Source organism: Lutjanus erythropterus, chromosome 21 (genome assembly GCF_056507025.1).
Source record: "Lutjanus erythropterus isolate fLutEry1 chromosome 21, fLutEry1.hap2, whole genome shotgun sequence".
Classification (NCBI taxonomy): Eukaryota; Metazoa; Chordata; class Actinopteri; order Lutjaniformes; family Lutjanidae; genus Lutjanus; species Lutjanus erythropterus.
In genome coordinates this window covers 21,189,011-21,205,455 of record NC_139337.1, presented here as the reverse complement: position 1 = coordinate 21,205,455, position 16,445 = coordinate 21,189,011, and the positions used below count along the sequence as shown (strand labels likewise).

At 38.4% G+C, this 16,445-nt stretch overlaps 2 protein-coding genes across 2 annotated transcripts in view; one reads left to right on the top strand and one right to left on the bottom strand.

Moving 5' to 3' along the window:
* Nucleotides 1-166: 166 nt before the first annotated feature.
* Nucleotides 167-4,332, bottom strand: uba5 (ubiquitin-like modifier activating enzyme 5). The gene is made up of 12 exons (XM_084747499.1): nucleotides 4,017-4,332; nucleotides 3,823-3,868; nucleotides 3,184-3,273; nucleotides 2,959-3,068; nucleotides 2,784-2,870; nucleotides 2,608-2,692; nucleotides 2,412-2,516; nucleotides 2,127-2,254; nucleotides 1,891-2,026; nucleotides 1,688-1,766; nucleotides 1,482-1,588; nucleotides 167-701 (listed from the first exon to the last, which is right to left on the bottom strand). Exons 1-12 carry the CDS (start codon nucleotides 4,178-4,180, stop codon nucleotides 624-626), a joined length of 1,215 nt encoding a protein of 404 aa, XP_084603625.1. The 5' UTR covers nucleotides 4,181-4,332; the 3' UTR covers nucleotides 167-623.
* An 849-nt stretch (nucleotides 4,333-5,181) lies between these two features.
* acad11 (acyl-CoA dehydrogenase family, member 11) overlaps nucleotides 5,182-16,445 on the top strand; it is a 48,331-nt gene continuing 37,067 nt past the window's right edge. Inside the window, exons 1-13 of the mRNA XM_084747650.1 lie at nucleotides 5,182-5,383; nucleotides 5,510-5,609; nucleotides 6,271-6,396; nucleotides 6,595-6,756; nucleotides 6,850-7,014; nucleotides 7,096-7,234; nucleotides 7,372-7,493; nucleotides 8,565-8,671; nucleotides 9,109-9,220; nucleotides 9,651-9,728; nucleotides 10,945-11,083; nucleotides 11,420-11,527; nucleotides 14,078-14,176. Of these exons, the coding sequence (XP_084603776.1) occupies nucleotides 5,262-5,383; nucleotides 5,510-5,609; nucleotides 6,271-6,396; nucleotides 6,595-6,756; nucleotides 6,850-7,014; nucleotides 7,096-7,234; nucleotides 7,372-7,493; nucleotides 8,565-8,671; nucleotides 9,109-9,220; nucleotides 9,651-9,728; nucleotides 10,945-11,083; nucleotides 11,420-11,527; nucleotides 14,078-14,176 (1,579 nt within the window). The 5' untranslated portion in view covers nucleotides 5,182-5,261. The remainder of the gene's footprint in view (nucleotides 5,384-5,509; nucleotides 5,610-6,270; nucleotides 6,397-6,594; nucleotides 6,757-6,849; nucleotides 7,015-7,095; nucleotides 7,235-7,371; nucleotides 7,494-8,564; nucleotides 8,672-9,108; nucleotides 9,221-9,650; nucleotides 9,729-10,944; nucleotides 11,084-11,419; nucleotides 11,528-14,077; nucleotides 14,177-16,445) is intronic.

The following is a 16,445-nucleotide window of genomic DNA, read 5'->3' as shown; positions in this document are numbered from 1 at the left end:
ATGATTGTATGACTGAATGTACATGAATCCAAAAGGGACATCAAAACCTATTGTTTCATTGCCAAATATAGTACATACAATATATCTTTAGTGTTTTTATATGGTCATCTATTAATGTAAAAATGTGCAATCTGTAAAAGCTGTACAGGACAACAATGAAAATCAATTGTATTCCATCTAATAAATACTTTATTGAGACAACTTAACCATTGTTCATCAGTACAGATGTTTTCTTAAAGCTCAGTGAATGACATAGCACATACATGAAAATATAGGGACACTCATTCACTTGTCAAAACCGTAGAAAATACACATTGTGATACATGTTAATGCACTAACAGTGATATTATTCTAGGTTTATAGACTTTTCATTAGAGAATGTATCGATTCCAAGTGCTAAACAACCTTCCAAGCAAATTACACATTTGACCACTGTGTTTGTAGCAGCACTTTTCATGCATTTCCCCTGTTAAAGCTGTTAGAAGAATTAATTCTATAGTTGTTTATTTGACATTAATTGGCTTTTTCATGAGGATGCTTGATATCAAAGAATGCAATGAAACAGACACATGAGAAAAGGCAAGTTTTAGCTGAATAGCAGAGACGCATCTTCAGATTGTTGCCTACAGCTTTCTCATCTGAGCCATCAGGTCCTCTAGACTCTGTTCAGTCTCCTCCACTGTCTCCCCGCTTGGTTCAGTCTGGTCCAAACACAAGGAAACAAAATATCAGCATTACTCGAGTCAACTGAAACACTATCAACAAAAAGTTAAAATGCAAATGTTCATGCTTTTGTCAAACATCTACAAGTCTACCAACCTTACATTTCTGCTGACCCCTTTCCACAGCATCAAAATTTATAGATTTACTACCTGCTCTCTAGACTGTCTGATAGCTACAGTAGATGCAGGTCAGCACACCTCTAGTTAGGAGAAACAGAGAGGGGCACCAGCATGGAACCTAAACCTGAACTTGCACCGTTATACTTACTTTGCTGTTGGACAACCTGCTCTGATGGGAAACCACTGTTATGTAAGCCAAATATCACTCTCTCAAAACCAAACTCAGTCGGCAAAATCAGTAATTTTACACTTAATTATATAACACTTAAGTCACATAATAATGCAAACAAGCTAACATATAGGCAGGTTGGTTTGGAGAGAGCGATATTTGGCTTATATTACCGCATATTTCTGACAGAAGAGGCTGTCTGACGGTAAGGTTAATTGGTAAAAACATTCTAAATATAGCGTACACTTAAACTGATTAATTTTCTCTTTGTTGTTCCTATTTTAAATAGCTAGAATACCTTCATTGCTTAGCTTCTGTGATGGTGCCCTTATCTCCCTCTTCAAACTGGAGGCATGCTGACCACCATCTAATACACTGACTATAGATAAGTACCTCATACAACTCTACATCAAATAAAACGAAATATCCCTTTAAGCCTTCAAAGCCGTGTTGTCTTACAGTATACTAACCTCAGCTGGAATGGTGTAAGCCACAGTGATGCCCTCTGGGAGGTCCGGCACGGTGCCTGATGCAGCTCGTAACTCTTCATCAGTCACCTCTGATACAAGTTCAATACCTGCACGGCATAATTGTGTGTGTTAATGCACATAAATCCATATCATATGTTGTACATTATGCTACAGATCTCATGCTGTCGGAGTTGTTTGTTGCTCACCCCACTCATTGTCCTCATGTACGACCTCCTCCTCTTCTTCTTGTACAACTTCAACCTTTGGCCGCTCTGCTTCTTTCTTCTGGAGGGCAAAATTCACACGGACACTGTTAGCTTTCCCAACTGGTCCAGCGCAACAGAAGAGTGTACTGCAATGAACACTTGGTCCTACATCCTAACACTAAAAACAAACAGCGAGCACACACCTTGTACTCCTCCTGTTGTTTCCTGCAGTAGCGGTCATTACACTGGGGGTTTGCTTTCATGGCCATGGTGGGGAAGAAGTCCTGCATGGCGTTGTAGCCAAGATAATAACTGACTGTGCCAAACTTTAACAGATATCTGGAAGACAAAAAATAACATATACATTATGTATTCTATATATTATGTAAAAATTTACACCATTAGGTTTCCCCATTGGTCATAAATAACAGTATCTTACTTGAGGACATTTTGCACCAGGATGCCAGCAACCACTCCCATTGTTGTTGGTAAGCTGGCAGCACACACACCCTCCCTCTTCAGGGTCTTCTCATCGATGTTGGCTGCCACCACCAGAGGAGGAGCACACTAACAAATGACATGAAACTCCATTACAACATAACTGCTACAGTTTTGTTTCTTACAGGACAATGCTGCTCAAGTATTGTAGGGGGTGAGCATCTTTGGAGTGCGAAGAAAAGGCACAGCAGTGTTAACAAAAAGTGTGGTTTGTGTGTGGACGTACAGCGAAACACGCCGTCTCTCCAGGAATGATGAGCTGGATGTGTCCTGATACCGCGTTCTCACTGACACCAGACTCCATCCATATCTGACCCAGTTCATTACAGGCCTGAGACAAACACAACAAAATTAATCTCCGTAAGAGTGACATGTACAAATCGTTAAACACCTCTGTTATGTTGTGACTGTGATGTACTTACTGTATTGATGGCCATTCTGGCTTCAAAGTTGTCCACGCAGCTCAGGACCAAATCCACCGGCTTCCCTTCTTCCAGCCCTCCATGACTGAGAAGACACAGAATAATTTGTTGTGAAGGCCTGAACCACTGAGGAGAGAGGTTGGTGAAATTAGAAACTGGCAGGCAGGACTCCCCACCTGATGCGATCCATAAAATGTGTAAAATTTTGCATTGTGGTGATGTTGTAGTTGTGGGTCTCAAATGACACATCTGGGTTGATGTTCCTGTCGAGTAAATGGAGGAACATGTAAGCAAAAAGAAACCAGCTGTTTATTTTAAGGGAAAAGTGGATTAGTATCAACAACAGTGTACCTGAGTGTGTGTTCTGCTGCTTCGACTTTACTGAGGCCCGCCTGGTGAGGCTGGAAGAACAGCCTGTTCATATTGGCCAGCTCAACTTTGTCATAGTCAAAGAGGAGCAACTGTGTTGAGCAAAGACAAGGTCGAGGTTAACACAGGCAGACAACATATTGGACAAGACAAACATTTGTTAAGGTGACGTAGAAGAAATAATAATAAAAAAAAGGTTTGTATTACCTTACCAATGCCACATCTAGTGAGCATTTCAGCTGTCACGCTGCCAACTCCCCCAACACCGACCACAGCGACTGCGAACGTCCGAATTTTCTGTCAACACAATCAGAAGATGATTATTCATCCTCCTCAATGCAAAAAAAAATGCTTAACCCAGGATTTTAATGTCAAAGACCCCCACTATAGATGTAATTAGACCACTAACCCAAATTTGAGAGGATTCAAGTATTTTTTTTATTTATAGGTTTAAAGATAAGTCTTAATAGTTTATAAATGATCAACCTAGATCACTATAAATTACAATCAATCAAAACAGCCAACCCTAGTTTTTCCCTTGTTGTTCAAATGTCTGAAAAACAGGGGTTTAAAGTTAAAATGTTATATTCTGTCTTTGTCTGGGGAACCCTACAACCCACTCAAGTTATAAAAAATAACTGATATGCACATACAATATGTAATGCATTTCAGTTCAACTTTCAGTGCAAATTTAAGTCTTACTAGTTTTATTTATTTTCTCAGTTAAAATGAAGAAATACTGGTGGCAGCTCCCTGCACTTTTGGCACAGAATTCAAAAGCAATATCGCATAGCTGCAATCACAAACTCATGTAGTGCTTTACAGAAAACTGAATAAATATCATACCTCATAATCATCCACGATGCCCATTCTCTTTAAAGCCATAAGACGACTGCAATGAAAACACAGCTGACATTAGCTTGTGGTCTGTAGTCAACATATGGGATGAGTGACTCATAAGGCGTCACCCGTCAGCGCTATGAGCAGTCCTGTCAGAATCCGTCAAAAGCCAAAGTACCAAAACATGAATAAAAACTCACCTGTACGGATTGGAATCCACAACTTCGGCGCTCATTTTGTCAATCTTGGGTCTGTAAAGTTCCTGGTTGTGAACATCCTCCACCGCACACTGCTTCTGCTTACACTTTATCAATTCATTCTCCAACTCTCTCACCCGCAGCTTCAGCTCCTCAACCGTCGCCATTTTGAAAACAAAAACCGTTAAACAAGGTGACCAAAATGTAATGTTATAAAGAAATATATGTATGAATTATCCTGACGGCTAAATCCGCACAGAAAGTACACGTCTTCACAACTAAAATCAGCTGTCTGGTTGTGTGTTACCGCAAACAACGTCCGTGCAGAAAACGAGCACAGATAAATGTTCCTACATTATTAGTGGATTATTTCAACAGTTTTTCGATTGTTATACCCGACTGTTAAATTATATCTCTATATTAAATTTTCTGTAAGACATAACCATAATGGCTTTTGTGAGTTTATTTATCCGTGTAATGACTTCTTCCATCAAAATATTTGAATATTTATACACTGAAACGATAGAACAATTTTTCTCTTGTATTTTCTCTTTTAAAACTTATAATGTTGAAAATATTTACATTTTAACATATGGAAACACAAAGGTTGGTCTACAGATGGAGGGCAAATAAACATAGAATAATAATTTCATTTTCTTTGTTAAGTATTGCATATAATCAAGTCAAGTCAAATTTATTTATAAAGCACATTTAAAAACAACCAAATTTGTGCGCTGACGTTATTTCTTTCTTAACGACAATTAAGAAATAAAATCCCTTGTACAAGTAAATAAATAGATGAACAGATAAAAAATATAAATCACAGGAGAATAAAAGTGATAATACGACCTTAAGGACTCTCAAAACCTCAAACTCTCAAAAAATAACTCAGCGAGATAATACTACATAAAAAAATAAAAACAAACCAACATTTTTTATTATTATTATTATTATTATTATTATTATTATTATTATTATTATTATTATTATGTTACGGTTGTTGTTCTGTTGTGACTTTCATTATCTTGAATAAGCAGGTTAAACTAGATATGAAATAAAGCATGTAATTTAGCATACAAATAAACAAACGCCTAAATTAAATAGAAAATAAGTAAATAAATAAATCACTACACTGGGCAGGATATGACGCAGTGTGTTCACCCCATAAACGGTCCGGCCACTATCAACACAGCGAAAGTTCGATCAACGATGCACCTGGAAATTATTAACCCACTCGTTAATTGAGACATGGACGATCTGACAACTCCTGTGCGACAGCAACATAAGTTCAGTGTTGACAGACTTTTAAGTTATTTGTCTGCCAAGACACTGGTGTCAAATAATGACACACTTACCGTCAGACAGTACAGGTAAGAGACATATAGTTGGGTTGTTGTACAGTTTCCCACTAATGTCATTTGAAAGCTCATAATATACAAGTCGCTGTAGAGCTAACTAGCTGGTAACATGCTAACAGTTTCCTGTCGTCTTTTCAGTTCTGGTCAGTCAAACCCAACCTTCCTAATACAAACGGCCTCAAACAGCTATGTTCTCAGGAAGAAACCCCCAGGTGAGCTGCTGCCAGGGGCTCACAAGGTAAGCGCTGACAGATGTATAACTTGAATTAAAAGTTAGCACTGTTTGTTTGTGTTTGTCTGTGTAGCCACGTCACTTCTCCAGCAGGGGGAGAAACTAAATTTGGTTTGGTTGACTGAGGCATTCACATCGGGCCATTATTTGGCCATAATTGTCAAGTTACAGGGACAGTGGGACACAAATAAATCCACTTGTTTGACTGAAAGACACATTTGACTCAGATGCAATAAAATATTGAAGCAGCACTCAGTGATTTGACATTCTAAGAAAGAAACATAATAATTTTCCAGAAAGTTTCTTGGAAAGAATTATAGTTGTGCAGTTTGGTACTAATTATACAGAAAGCAAAAGTAATTTGGTAATTTTCTGAGGAATTTTCCTTAATAGACCTGCTAAAAAAAGAAAAGAAAAATGCATTACTTTTTATACTTATAGACATATAGACTTTTTCCCTTTTCATAATTTATGAACTCAAGCACAGATATGTTCATCAAGATACAGAATACTGGAAAGAAAATACCAAATTATCATTGAAAACACTATCTCCCTTAAATATTCAATTGCACGTTCAGTTGACCCTGTTGTGCACTGATCAAAACACTTTTTAGGTTAAGTTAAATGCATTAGTTGGACACATAAAATGTTGTATCTTTGTCTGCAGGTGGACAGGGAGTATCGAGTACAGAGGGCTCTGTTCTCTGCTGGCTTCCCCGTGCCTCAGCCTCTCTGGCACTGCACTGATGCTGAAGTCATTGGAACAGAGTTTTACTTGATGGAGCATGTGAAGGTAGGTTTTTGCTACCAAGAACAGCATGAAGTCCCTGCAATCTAACACATTTATTGCTGTTCTGCTTAACCTTTACTCTTTATTTGAAAAATAAAACATGACATTTGGACTGGAAATATGTACTTAATTATCAAATCTTGAAATAAAAAGAGACATATTATGAAAAGATTCTCTTGCTTATCCATCCCTGTTGAGCAGGGCCGAATTTTCAGGGATCTTCGTGTCCCTGAACTGAGCACAGCAGAGAGAACAGCTCTATATGTGGCTGCAACTGAAGTGTTGGCAAAGCTACACACACTGGACCTGGCATCACTTAATCTTGAAGCGTATGGAAAAGGATCAGGCTACTGCAAGAGACAGGTGAGATCAGACACTGTGCTTAATAAGTCAAAATAACTTAATTTAATTTTCTCTGGAAAAAAAAAAATCAGAAGTGTCATTCCATCTCCAAAGGTGTCCACCTGGACGAAGCAGTATATCGCAGCAGCCCACAGAGACATTCCAGCCATGAACGAACTGTCTGATTGGTTGATGAAGAATTTGCCAGCCGGTGATAACGAGGTCACGCTTGTTCATGGAGATTTCCGACTGGACAACTTGATATTTCATCCAACAGAGGTTAAACTTCTAAAACTATTATTCTTCCAAATCTGCTTCATGTGGCTGCAAGGCTTTACAAAGTGTGTTTGATGTCCTTAGGCTCGTGTCATAGCCGTGTTGGACTGGGAGCTGTCTACCACTGGACAGCCTCTGGCAGACTTCGCCTACTTCCTCATGCCCCACTTCTTTCCTACAAACTTTAACATTGGCACAATAGGCAGCTTGAAAGGAATCGAAGGTAATGATAACAACCCAGAACAGTATAATCATTGCACAAAGTTGCTCAGATAGATGATAGATGTGTTCTAACATGTTTGACCTGTTTCATTAATTGTTGTGCCCTTCTGTCTCTTTGTCTCTCTGACCGATGAGCAGGCATTCCAACTGTGGGCGACTTGATCTCCATTTATTGCCGATGCCGGGGGATCCCATCTGCTTTGCCACGATTGAATTTCTACCTGGCCCTGTCTGTCTTTAAAATGGCAGGAATTGCCCAGGTTTGTACCTACTTATATACAAAGTTCTACTGAAATTCCTATTTGCCTTTTTTCAGGATGGAAGGATAACTTGTGTCTGAGTGACCAGTTGGGACAACGAGAAATTATCCAGTATTGATGGAGAGCGCTGCAGCCAGCAGAAGCATAACTGGGCTACAACCTGCTACAGGCTACAGGTGGGATATGTTTTGTTCAACCAGAAACTGTTTTATTATTCTCACCAAACTAACCAGATCCTATTTACAGAGAGGGTCATTTTAAAATCATCTTATTCATTCAAACTTGACAGAAACAAAATAAAACTCACCAAGGTAGATGTGAAAATATTCTAGCTGTACATGCCGTTTCTTCCTGCTGCTTCTGATATCTGTCCTCCCTCTCGTTCTTCTCCTGATATTTTCACATCTGATTCGGTTTATTTTGCCCAAACCAGAGTTGATGATGATTGTTGGAACAGTGGACAGAAAAAAACAAGATGTTTTCGGTGAGTTTTACTTTCTGAATAAAGATGATGATGTTAAAATGATCCTTTCTGCAAAGGGTAAGTTTGGTGAGCAGTATAAAAGAGCTGTTTCTGGTTGACCAAGACATATCTTACTCTTTAAAAAAGTTTATGTCTGTAGGAATCCTTTCCATTATGTTGGCAGACACTTATAAGAACAATCTGAGCCTGTTAGTGGCAAAAACAAGCACTTGTAGAAGACATACTTTGACAGTGTGCAGTTGCTTGGAGGGATTACAGGTGTGTTCTGTGTTGTAGTTTAGTTTCGCCTCTGCCAGCTGCAGCTCTCTCCCTAAATACTGGATCAATTTAGAAATTGTTTTTCCCATTGTTCACTTAGACACAAATACATAGGAAAATAGTGTAAATACTGAAGTTACCCTTTAAGTGTCTAGAGCAGGTGAAGGTAATAAACAGATGCCAAATACAGTTTTTTTTTAGTTCTAACTGTGGTATAACATGGTTGAAATATATTAATGGATTGATATTGTTTTCTGAACTACAAGGGGACCCAGATGGCCCTGAGCAGATTTTAATCCAGTCTTTTATTTGCCGTTTTTATCCATCAGGGGATCTATGCACGCCACCTGCTTGGTAATGCCAGTGCTCCCAATGCAGCTGTGTTCGGCCAGTGTGTGGAGCCCTTGGCTAAAGTTGCCTTGCAGCTTGCACAGAGGTTGGTTGCAGTTATGGCTTCTAGAGTTGCGAAAGAAAATGCCTGTGGATGTTTTTACATGGATTCTTGATCAATACAGTGACTCAGTATTTGCTTTTAAAACATGCAAGCTGTAAATAGCTCTGTGACTCAGTGGCTCTTCTTGTGTATTTGTATCTCTAAGTTGTCACAGACATGCACTGAGTTTACCAGAAAGTCAGAGACTATTTGTTAGTTATTCGTTTTAGTACTGTTGATTAATAGAGGTTGATGTAACTAGCATTAGACAATTCAAACATTCTTTTTTCCTGAATTCAGTGTTATTGTAGGCCAGAAAACAGATTAATTCCACCTGTTGACTAAACCTAAGCCAGCAACAGTTGGAATTTGGCTTCCAGCTGCTGCTTCCGTTACTCCCTTTGAGTTTTTTCACATGCGAGATGTGTTTTTCTTGTCAGGTCCGTCACCGGTCCGACAGAAGGAGGTCTGTTCCTGCAGACGGCTAATGGTCGGGCTGTTCTGCAGCAGGTCAAAGACTTCATGAGACAATATGTGCTTCCTGTTCAGCAGGTCAGTGCCAAAAGCTGCCAGGAACAGAAGGGACGTTTGTTTGCATAGATGGACTTTTAACTTGCACATGAAAGGATCTGACAGAGCACATCAGTTCAGTCATGCACTTAGCACTAATTCATTAGAGTGAGAGAACAAGAAGTCCACTGATTACACAAACTTCATCGCACGCAGAATCATCACCATCGGCTGCGCATCATAGCGGTCTTAATGTAGTGCAGCAGTGTGATGCTAAGGGATGGCATTGCAAATCATGTTTGGTTTGCTGCATTTTTTGTGAAACAGAGTCACAGATGTACCAATAAATTAGTTTATTCTGTAGAAACTCTGGCAGATTTTATTCTACTTCTACATTTACATCTGCACTTTTTTGTATAGTATAGGTTCCCGCTGTTAGAGTATATTGTAAAAAATGTTGGTTTCTCTCCAGGAAGTTGCAGAGTATTACTCCAAACATGCTCAGTCTCCACAGAGGTGGCACACCCCCAAAATAATAGAAGATCTAAAGGTATGTACAGATATCTTTTTTTTCCAACTTTAATTTTGTGAACACATTTTTCAACAGAGACCTGTCCAAGTTACAGCTAACAGAACATAAACAATGCAGTCAAATAGCATAAAACAATGCAATAAAAATCAAAACACAATGAAAATCAAATGGTTTAGAGAACAAACAAAAGAAAACTTTTTATAATTATAACTCATAGGGCTGAGTGATACATCTTAAAAATGTATCATGATAAAATTATTAGTTTCAGTCAGTATAGTTATTGATCATTTTAATGTTATATTTTTTACAAAACCAGGAGAAAAAAGGTTGAATTTAACTGCTTTATACTGAATGTAACCACCTTTAGGCATGGGTGGATTGATGATAAAATACTGATACTGATACTACATTGTTCTCTCAAGTTTTTTTTTTTTCCCCAGTGTAAATAGGATCAACACCGGAAAAGGGATCAGTTTCAATTTCTCTCTTTCAAAGAGCAGAACTGTCAGCACAAACAATGTTTATCAAAACAACATTAGAAAAAGAGCTTGGAGCCATAACTGAAAAAAGGGCGGAGGAGGGAAAAGCCCAGCATCCAGATCCTCGACACAAAGACACAATTAACTGACGAGGAGTATCCAGCTTTATAGTAGTTACTGTAAATTACCATTTCAGTAAAATCAGATCTTCAGCATTGTTTAATGTTACATTTTCAAACTTTAATTATTCATCATTAGCTGTTACTTTAGCAGACCAGTGAAATATATATTCAGACATTCAAATTTTGTATTTCATGACTTTTACATTTTATAAACAAAGCAATACAAAATAAAACACACTACAGAATGTGGTAATTTAAGCAAAAGTAATAGTAATAATAACAGTAATAATAATGATAATAATAGTAATAAAGAGAGAGAGAGAAGAAAGGAAATCCCCTTGCTGTTGATGAAGTGTCTGTTGCAGATACACGTCACTTTTGTTTTATTGCCTAACAACTCCAAGAGGTGTTAACTTCAATATCAATCCAGCAGATTCAAGGGCCACGTCTATTTTAATCTTGTCTAAACAGTGCACCACCCTTCTGAATCAGCAACACTGCAATCTATCATTAAGGGTTTCAGTTCACCAAATATTACAGTTGTCCTCACTAACATCTGCTTAGAAGTAAGCATTCAGTTTTCACACACACACATACACACATGTATAATTTCATGTGTATCTGTGTGTCCAGGTGAAAGCGAGGGAGGCCGGGCTGTGGAACCTGTTTTTGCCTGCAGTCAGTGGTCTCAGTCAGCTGGACTACGCCTACATTGCAGAGGAAACTGGACGCTGCCTCTTTGTCCCTGAGGTCTTCAATTGTCAGGCTCCTGGTAAAACATCCTACATGAGGTCATGGACAATATGTAATAGGTCCATTTTGTCAGTCACATGATTATAGTTTCAGCATGACCTTGCACTTTGTACATTATACTTAACACAGATTAGATTATTTCCTCCATCAGGAAAAAGCCTCACCAAATGTTAGCCTTTTAACATTTACCATAACAACTATACATTTTTGAGTTAAGTTGTTTGGTTTAACACATAAAAATCGCCAAAGTTGACACGATAAAACAGTATGATTAAAACACTGGAGAGCATGTTATTTTCCAAAATTAGCTGATGATACTCTGGAAGACAGTGTTTGGTGTGATGTCTCTTCACAGACACAGGAAATATGGAGGTGCTCCACATGTTTGGCAGTGAGGAGCAGAAGAAGAAATGGCTAGAGCCTCTGCTCAGAGGAGAGATCCGCTCCTGCTTCTGTATGACAGGTACTTCCATGACCACGTCCTCCTGCTGCAGTCTTTCACAAAAGACTGGACTATGAAAACACAGCATATTCTCGAGGATCAAATATGAGGAGAGATGTGAACTTGAGCCACATGATGTGGACTTGAGTCTAATATGAGTCACAAATTCAATAACTTGAGTCTTAACAAAATCAAAAAAAACTTTAAAGTATGTTATGAAGCAGTAACCCTGCTTTTTACCATGGGTGTGCTATATAAAAAGAGTTACAGACAAAGCAAAAGAACAAGTTATCCAGGATTGCCTCCTGGTTAACCAATTTAACAGAAAACCAAAACAATGAGGCCAAACAGAAGAAAGACAAAATTCAGCTAAAACTGAAGTAAAACTAAGAAAGAAGCAATAGACACTAAAACATATTAAAAATTAGACAGAAGAGTAAATGAGATAAGAACAAGAAAACATCAATAAGAATAAATAGAAATAAAGGGGAAAGAATGCAAAGATAAATACATACAAATAAAAATAATTAAAAAAATTATTAAACTTACTAAATAAATACAAGTCAAAAGACGTCTAGAAAAATGGGTTTTAAGAAGTGATTTAAAAGATGCCACTGATTCTGCGAGCCTTATCTCCTCAGGCAGGTTGTGATGCAGAAAGCATGGTCCCCTTTAGATTTAAGCCTTGACCCTGGAACCACCAGCGGGGCCCCGCCCGATGATCTCAGGCTGCAAACTGGCTCATATGGGATCAGCATTTCAGCTAAGTAGCCTGGGGCCAGACTCAGATGGGCTTTAAAAGTGATTTGTAAAATCCTAAAATCAATTCTAAAACACACAGGGAGCTAAAGGAGGGAACCCTGGATTGGGGCAATATGATGTCATCTGTTATAACCAGCAAGAGTTAGCAAAAGTTAATGTAGACTCCTGTGAGATTAGATCAGCATATAGAGCTATTTGAAAATGAGGGCTGTTTCACAGACTCTCACTCAAAGGGGGCTGGAACAAATAGCCCCCCCCCCCCCCAAACTCTGATTAGAGGGTATTAACTTGCTTTTTTAGATACATTGCTTGATGTAGAGTCCCCCCGAATGGTCGACTGTATGTTAGCAGTGGCCTCAGGATGATTCAAAACAGTTTCAACCCATGAAATACCGATTTTTATAAATGTATTTTTTTTTTTTTTTTTTTTATTGTTTCATCACACAGCGGTAATATAATTTAGCTGACAGCTCAAAAAACAGGTTTGAGTTTGCAGTACCTCTATGAAAAGTGTCACAAATCAAGTAATTCCCTGAATCAACTGATGTTTACAATATTCATTCACTTAATTCTCCGGATCCACTTTGTTTAAACCAATCTGGCAGCATCCGTAGTTCTGAGTTCCAGTTGGGAAAAAAAATGATACCAAAGATAATTTTGTTTGCATACAGAAAGTACACAGTGGTCAACAAAAAACAAATTACAGGAGAAAAAACACGTGGGTCAAAAATTACAGATGAAGACGTAACGACTTCCGACTTCATTCAACACAAAGAACCACAAGTCAAGACTCTGTTGTTAAAATGAAAGTAAGTTTGGTGAAGAGCTCATTATGGTTTAAGACTTGAAACTCAAAGTTGAGGATTTGAAATTTGACTTGGGTCAAGGACTGGACAATTAATCACAATGATATTCAAAACAGTGCAGCCAAGTGCAATATATAAATAGCAGAAGCTGCAATTTTGTTTATGTCTGTATGTCTGTATATATGTCTGTCTGTCTGTAAGTGACTTGGGGCTTGAAGGACTCAAGACTTACATGTGACTTGCTAAACAATGACTTGGTCCTCCCTCTGGATACAAGTGATGAAAGTGTAGGGGATGTAATTTAAGAAGTGAATTACTATCTGAAGACCTGAGGGAGCATCTTGAAACACTTACTGTAAGTTCCGTTCCGACCCAGCGTTCTGCTTAGTTACAAGGGACTGTTTAAGGTCAAAATATTTATTAGGGTTTTTCGTTCCGATGATGGCTGTGGTCTTAAATGAGCTACATTACACACGGGAAGGCTGCTACCAACATTGTAAAACGCTTCTTTGGAAGGTCAAGAGCAGCAGCAGCCAGCAGCAAGCACGAGCGCGCTGTGAGTAAGTTCTCCCTGTTTTCCCTCCTTTGCTTTCCACGCTGCCTGGAAACTGTGGCGAACTGTTGCCAGAGGTGATTACAGTGGGTGTGAACCTCCCTGTGGTGTTTCGTAAACACAGATGGTGATTAGTTGTGTTTTGGGGGATGTTTTTAGTCGCCGGTTTGGTTGATTTACCGTGCTGAATGAGGAAGAACAGGAACCTCCATCTTGAGCTAAAAAACTGTTCAAAAGATAGTTGGTTAAGCATGAAAATGGTGTGTGTGCATTCTTACTCGTTTTAACCACTCAGCCTCTGGGTTGAGCTGAAATTTTAGAAAAGAACATCAAGTAGGAAACAGGAAATATGAAACAGGTTAGAGCAGAAGTCTCACTACTTTTTATTTTTTAGCTGGTGGAAAATCTATTTTGTGGTGAGTTCTAAACTGACCTGTGCTCCTTCCCCAGAGCCTGATGTGGCCTCCAGTGATGCCACCAACATGGAGTGCACTCTTCACAGGGATGAGGACAACTACGTCATAAATGGCAAGAAATGGTGGAGCAGTGGTATGTCCTTTTCCTCTTTCTATTTTCCAAAAAAAGTTGGGACGCCATGTAAAACAAATAAAAAAGAATGCAATCATTTGCAAATGAACTGTGTTCATCAACGACACTTCCTGAATTCATGTAGTAATATCCTCGATGCAATCATACGTTTCACCTCACCCCATTCTCGCCTGTGAATGACTGTGACTCTCACGGATGCCCCTTTAAAACCCTGTCATGACACTATCACCTGTTTCCAGTTAACCTGTTTACCTGTGGAAGGTTCCAAACAGAGGCGTGTTCTATGAAATGAGACTAATGGGTTTGAGTGTCACAATGGTGGCTCTTTTTTAACCTGGCTAGATCACCATGGTAACTTATGCTGAACTCATAACCTGGTCTGGAGGAGGTTATGTTCAGATTTTCCAAATAAATCTGCTGTTAAAAAAAAAAAAGAAAAGAAAAAAAGAGCTGCTCTTTAACAAATTCTTTTCCTTATGATGTTCTTTGTGAGTAATACAGATTCTCAGCTCAGGGATCGTTGGTGAACTGTGCATTAGTTTTCCCACTGAACAGTCGTATAATGTAATTGAGGCAGCGATTAAGGTTTGGTATCGTTTGGGTTTTCCATCATTTTAAGCTCTTTGTGTGTCAGTTCCTTGCGCCGTATTTCAGTTGTTTTTTTCTTTTGTCTCTTCTCTGCTGCATCCCATTCTTTGAAATTGTTCTTGTTCCATTCTCCAAATGGATAGAAAGAAATGTTAAAATCAGCCATTAGTGTGTTTTCCTTCAAAGTCGGTAATTCATCAAGTTGGTAACTCAGCTAGTTTACCACAGCTGATAATGAGTAAGCTTTGACAGCTGTGCTCTTTAATGTTGCTCTGATTACAAGTTGGGTAGCAGATGAATTTCGAACGGTGATAAAACATTAAATAACACTTACAGTAACAGTACTGTATAATAGCAAATAAAATTTTGAGTTGATAATCTTCTACAAACTCCAACAGCTGCAAACTTCAGATATTACTTTGCAGAAATATGATCATATTTGCTTTCTCCATCAGACACACCTCTCCTGACTATTTACATGTAACTGTGTGCATCATGTTGCCATGGGAACCTCAGTTGGTGATACAGAAAACTATTGTCTTGCCGTTTGCTTCAGGTCACATTTAAACTTTGAATTTCACACAGCAGATCACGATTTTAACTGCTCAGAATGCTGATTAGAAAAGTGGTTAGCCTATCCTATTTGTCACATATAATATTCAATCAATAATATTAATTTCACTTTAACTAAGAAACGTAAGTGATTTCTACATATGCTTCACTGTCTATCAAGTTTAATTGCTTAATCTGCAGTTACATTAAAAATAAATGTCAGGCATTAAGAGCAAATTGAGTTGATTAGTAATTTTCTGAAAACATCTCTCTCTTGCCTCCAACAGTGTTGCTCTCTGCAGTAATATATTTTTATAACCCTCCACTTGTTCATCTTGGCTGAAGTAGGCATCACCTGATCAGTCAGCTATGTGCAGAAGAAGAGTCAAATGACAATTCAAAAGGCCCTTTTTATGTGAACGTGAACGTCTGAAGAAGAAAGTCTGGGTTGACAAGGAAGGTTGATAACCATCGTTGTGATGCGTGTTATCTCTGACAGAGGTTTTAGGTTTTGTTGAGTCAACTCAAGTAAAGAATGTTGTTGGAATGTTGTTGGAAGAATGTTGTTGGTTGTTGATGATGCTGATTTTATTGAACTTGCAAAAAACGGGTGTTTTTTGAGCGTCCCACAACTCTCCCTGTCTTTTGTTGACCCTGTCTCATCTTGTTTGAAAAGTGTTGTAATGAAGTGTTTGCACTGTTTTCAGTTGAATATATTTCAAAAGGATCAGCAAATTATCACAATGTGTTTTATTTATGTTTTACACAACGTTTCAAATATTTTGGGGTCAGGGTTGTAGTCATATTAGAAACAAGCATGCTTATTATTCCACCAAGAACACTAAATAGTTTTTTACTCATTTCAGAGATCTTATCCAGAGACTCAATAAACAACAGTCGCTCTACGTCTGTCTAGTTCAACTTGCTTTAAATCACTGTGTGAGGAAGTCCCCTTAAAACAAAGAATGCTTTTAAAAGAGGAAACCTAAAATGTTATTTTGCTTTATTTAGTCAAGAGCTTTTCTCAGGAAAAGATGATTTTATATGTAATCAAGATGTTGCACTACAGGGATACGTACTAACCCAGAGTGCTGGCATATGGACAACAAAAAGCACAGATGACTCATAC

Bases quoted from the DNA above. Each gene is read 5' to 3' on its own strand.
- uba5 (XM_084747499.1), bottom strand. From the start codon at position 4,180: ATGGCGACGGTTGAGGAGCTGAAGCTGCGGGTGAGAGAGTTGGAGAAT. The intron at 2,517-2,607 runs GTAAGTACATCA...TGTTTGTCTCAG, and splicing joins CCAGAATGGCCATCAATACA to GCCTGTAATGAACTGGGTCA. The intron at 2,255-2,411 runs GTACGTCCACAC...GTCATTTGTTAG, and splicing joins GAGAGACGGCGTGTTTCGCT to TGTGCTCCTCCTCTGGTGGT.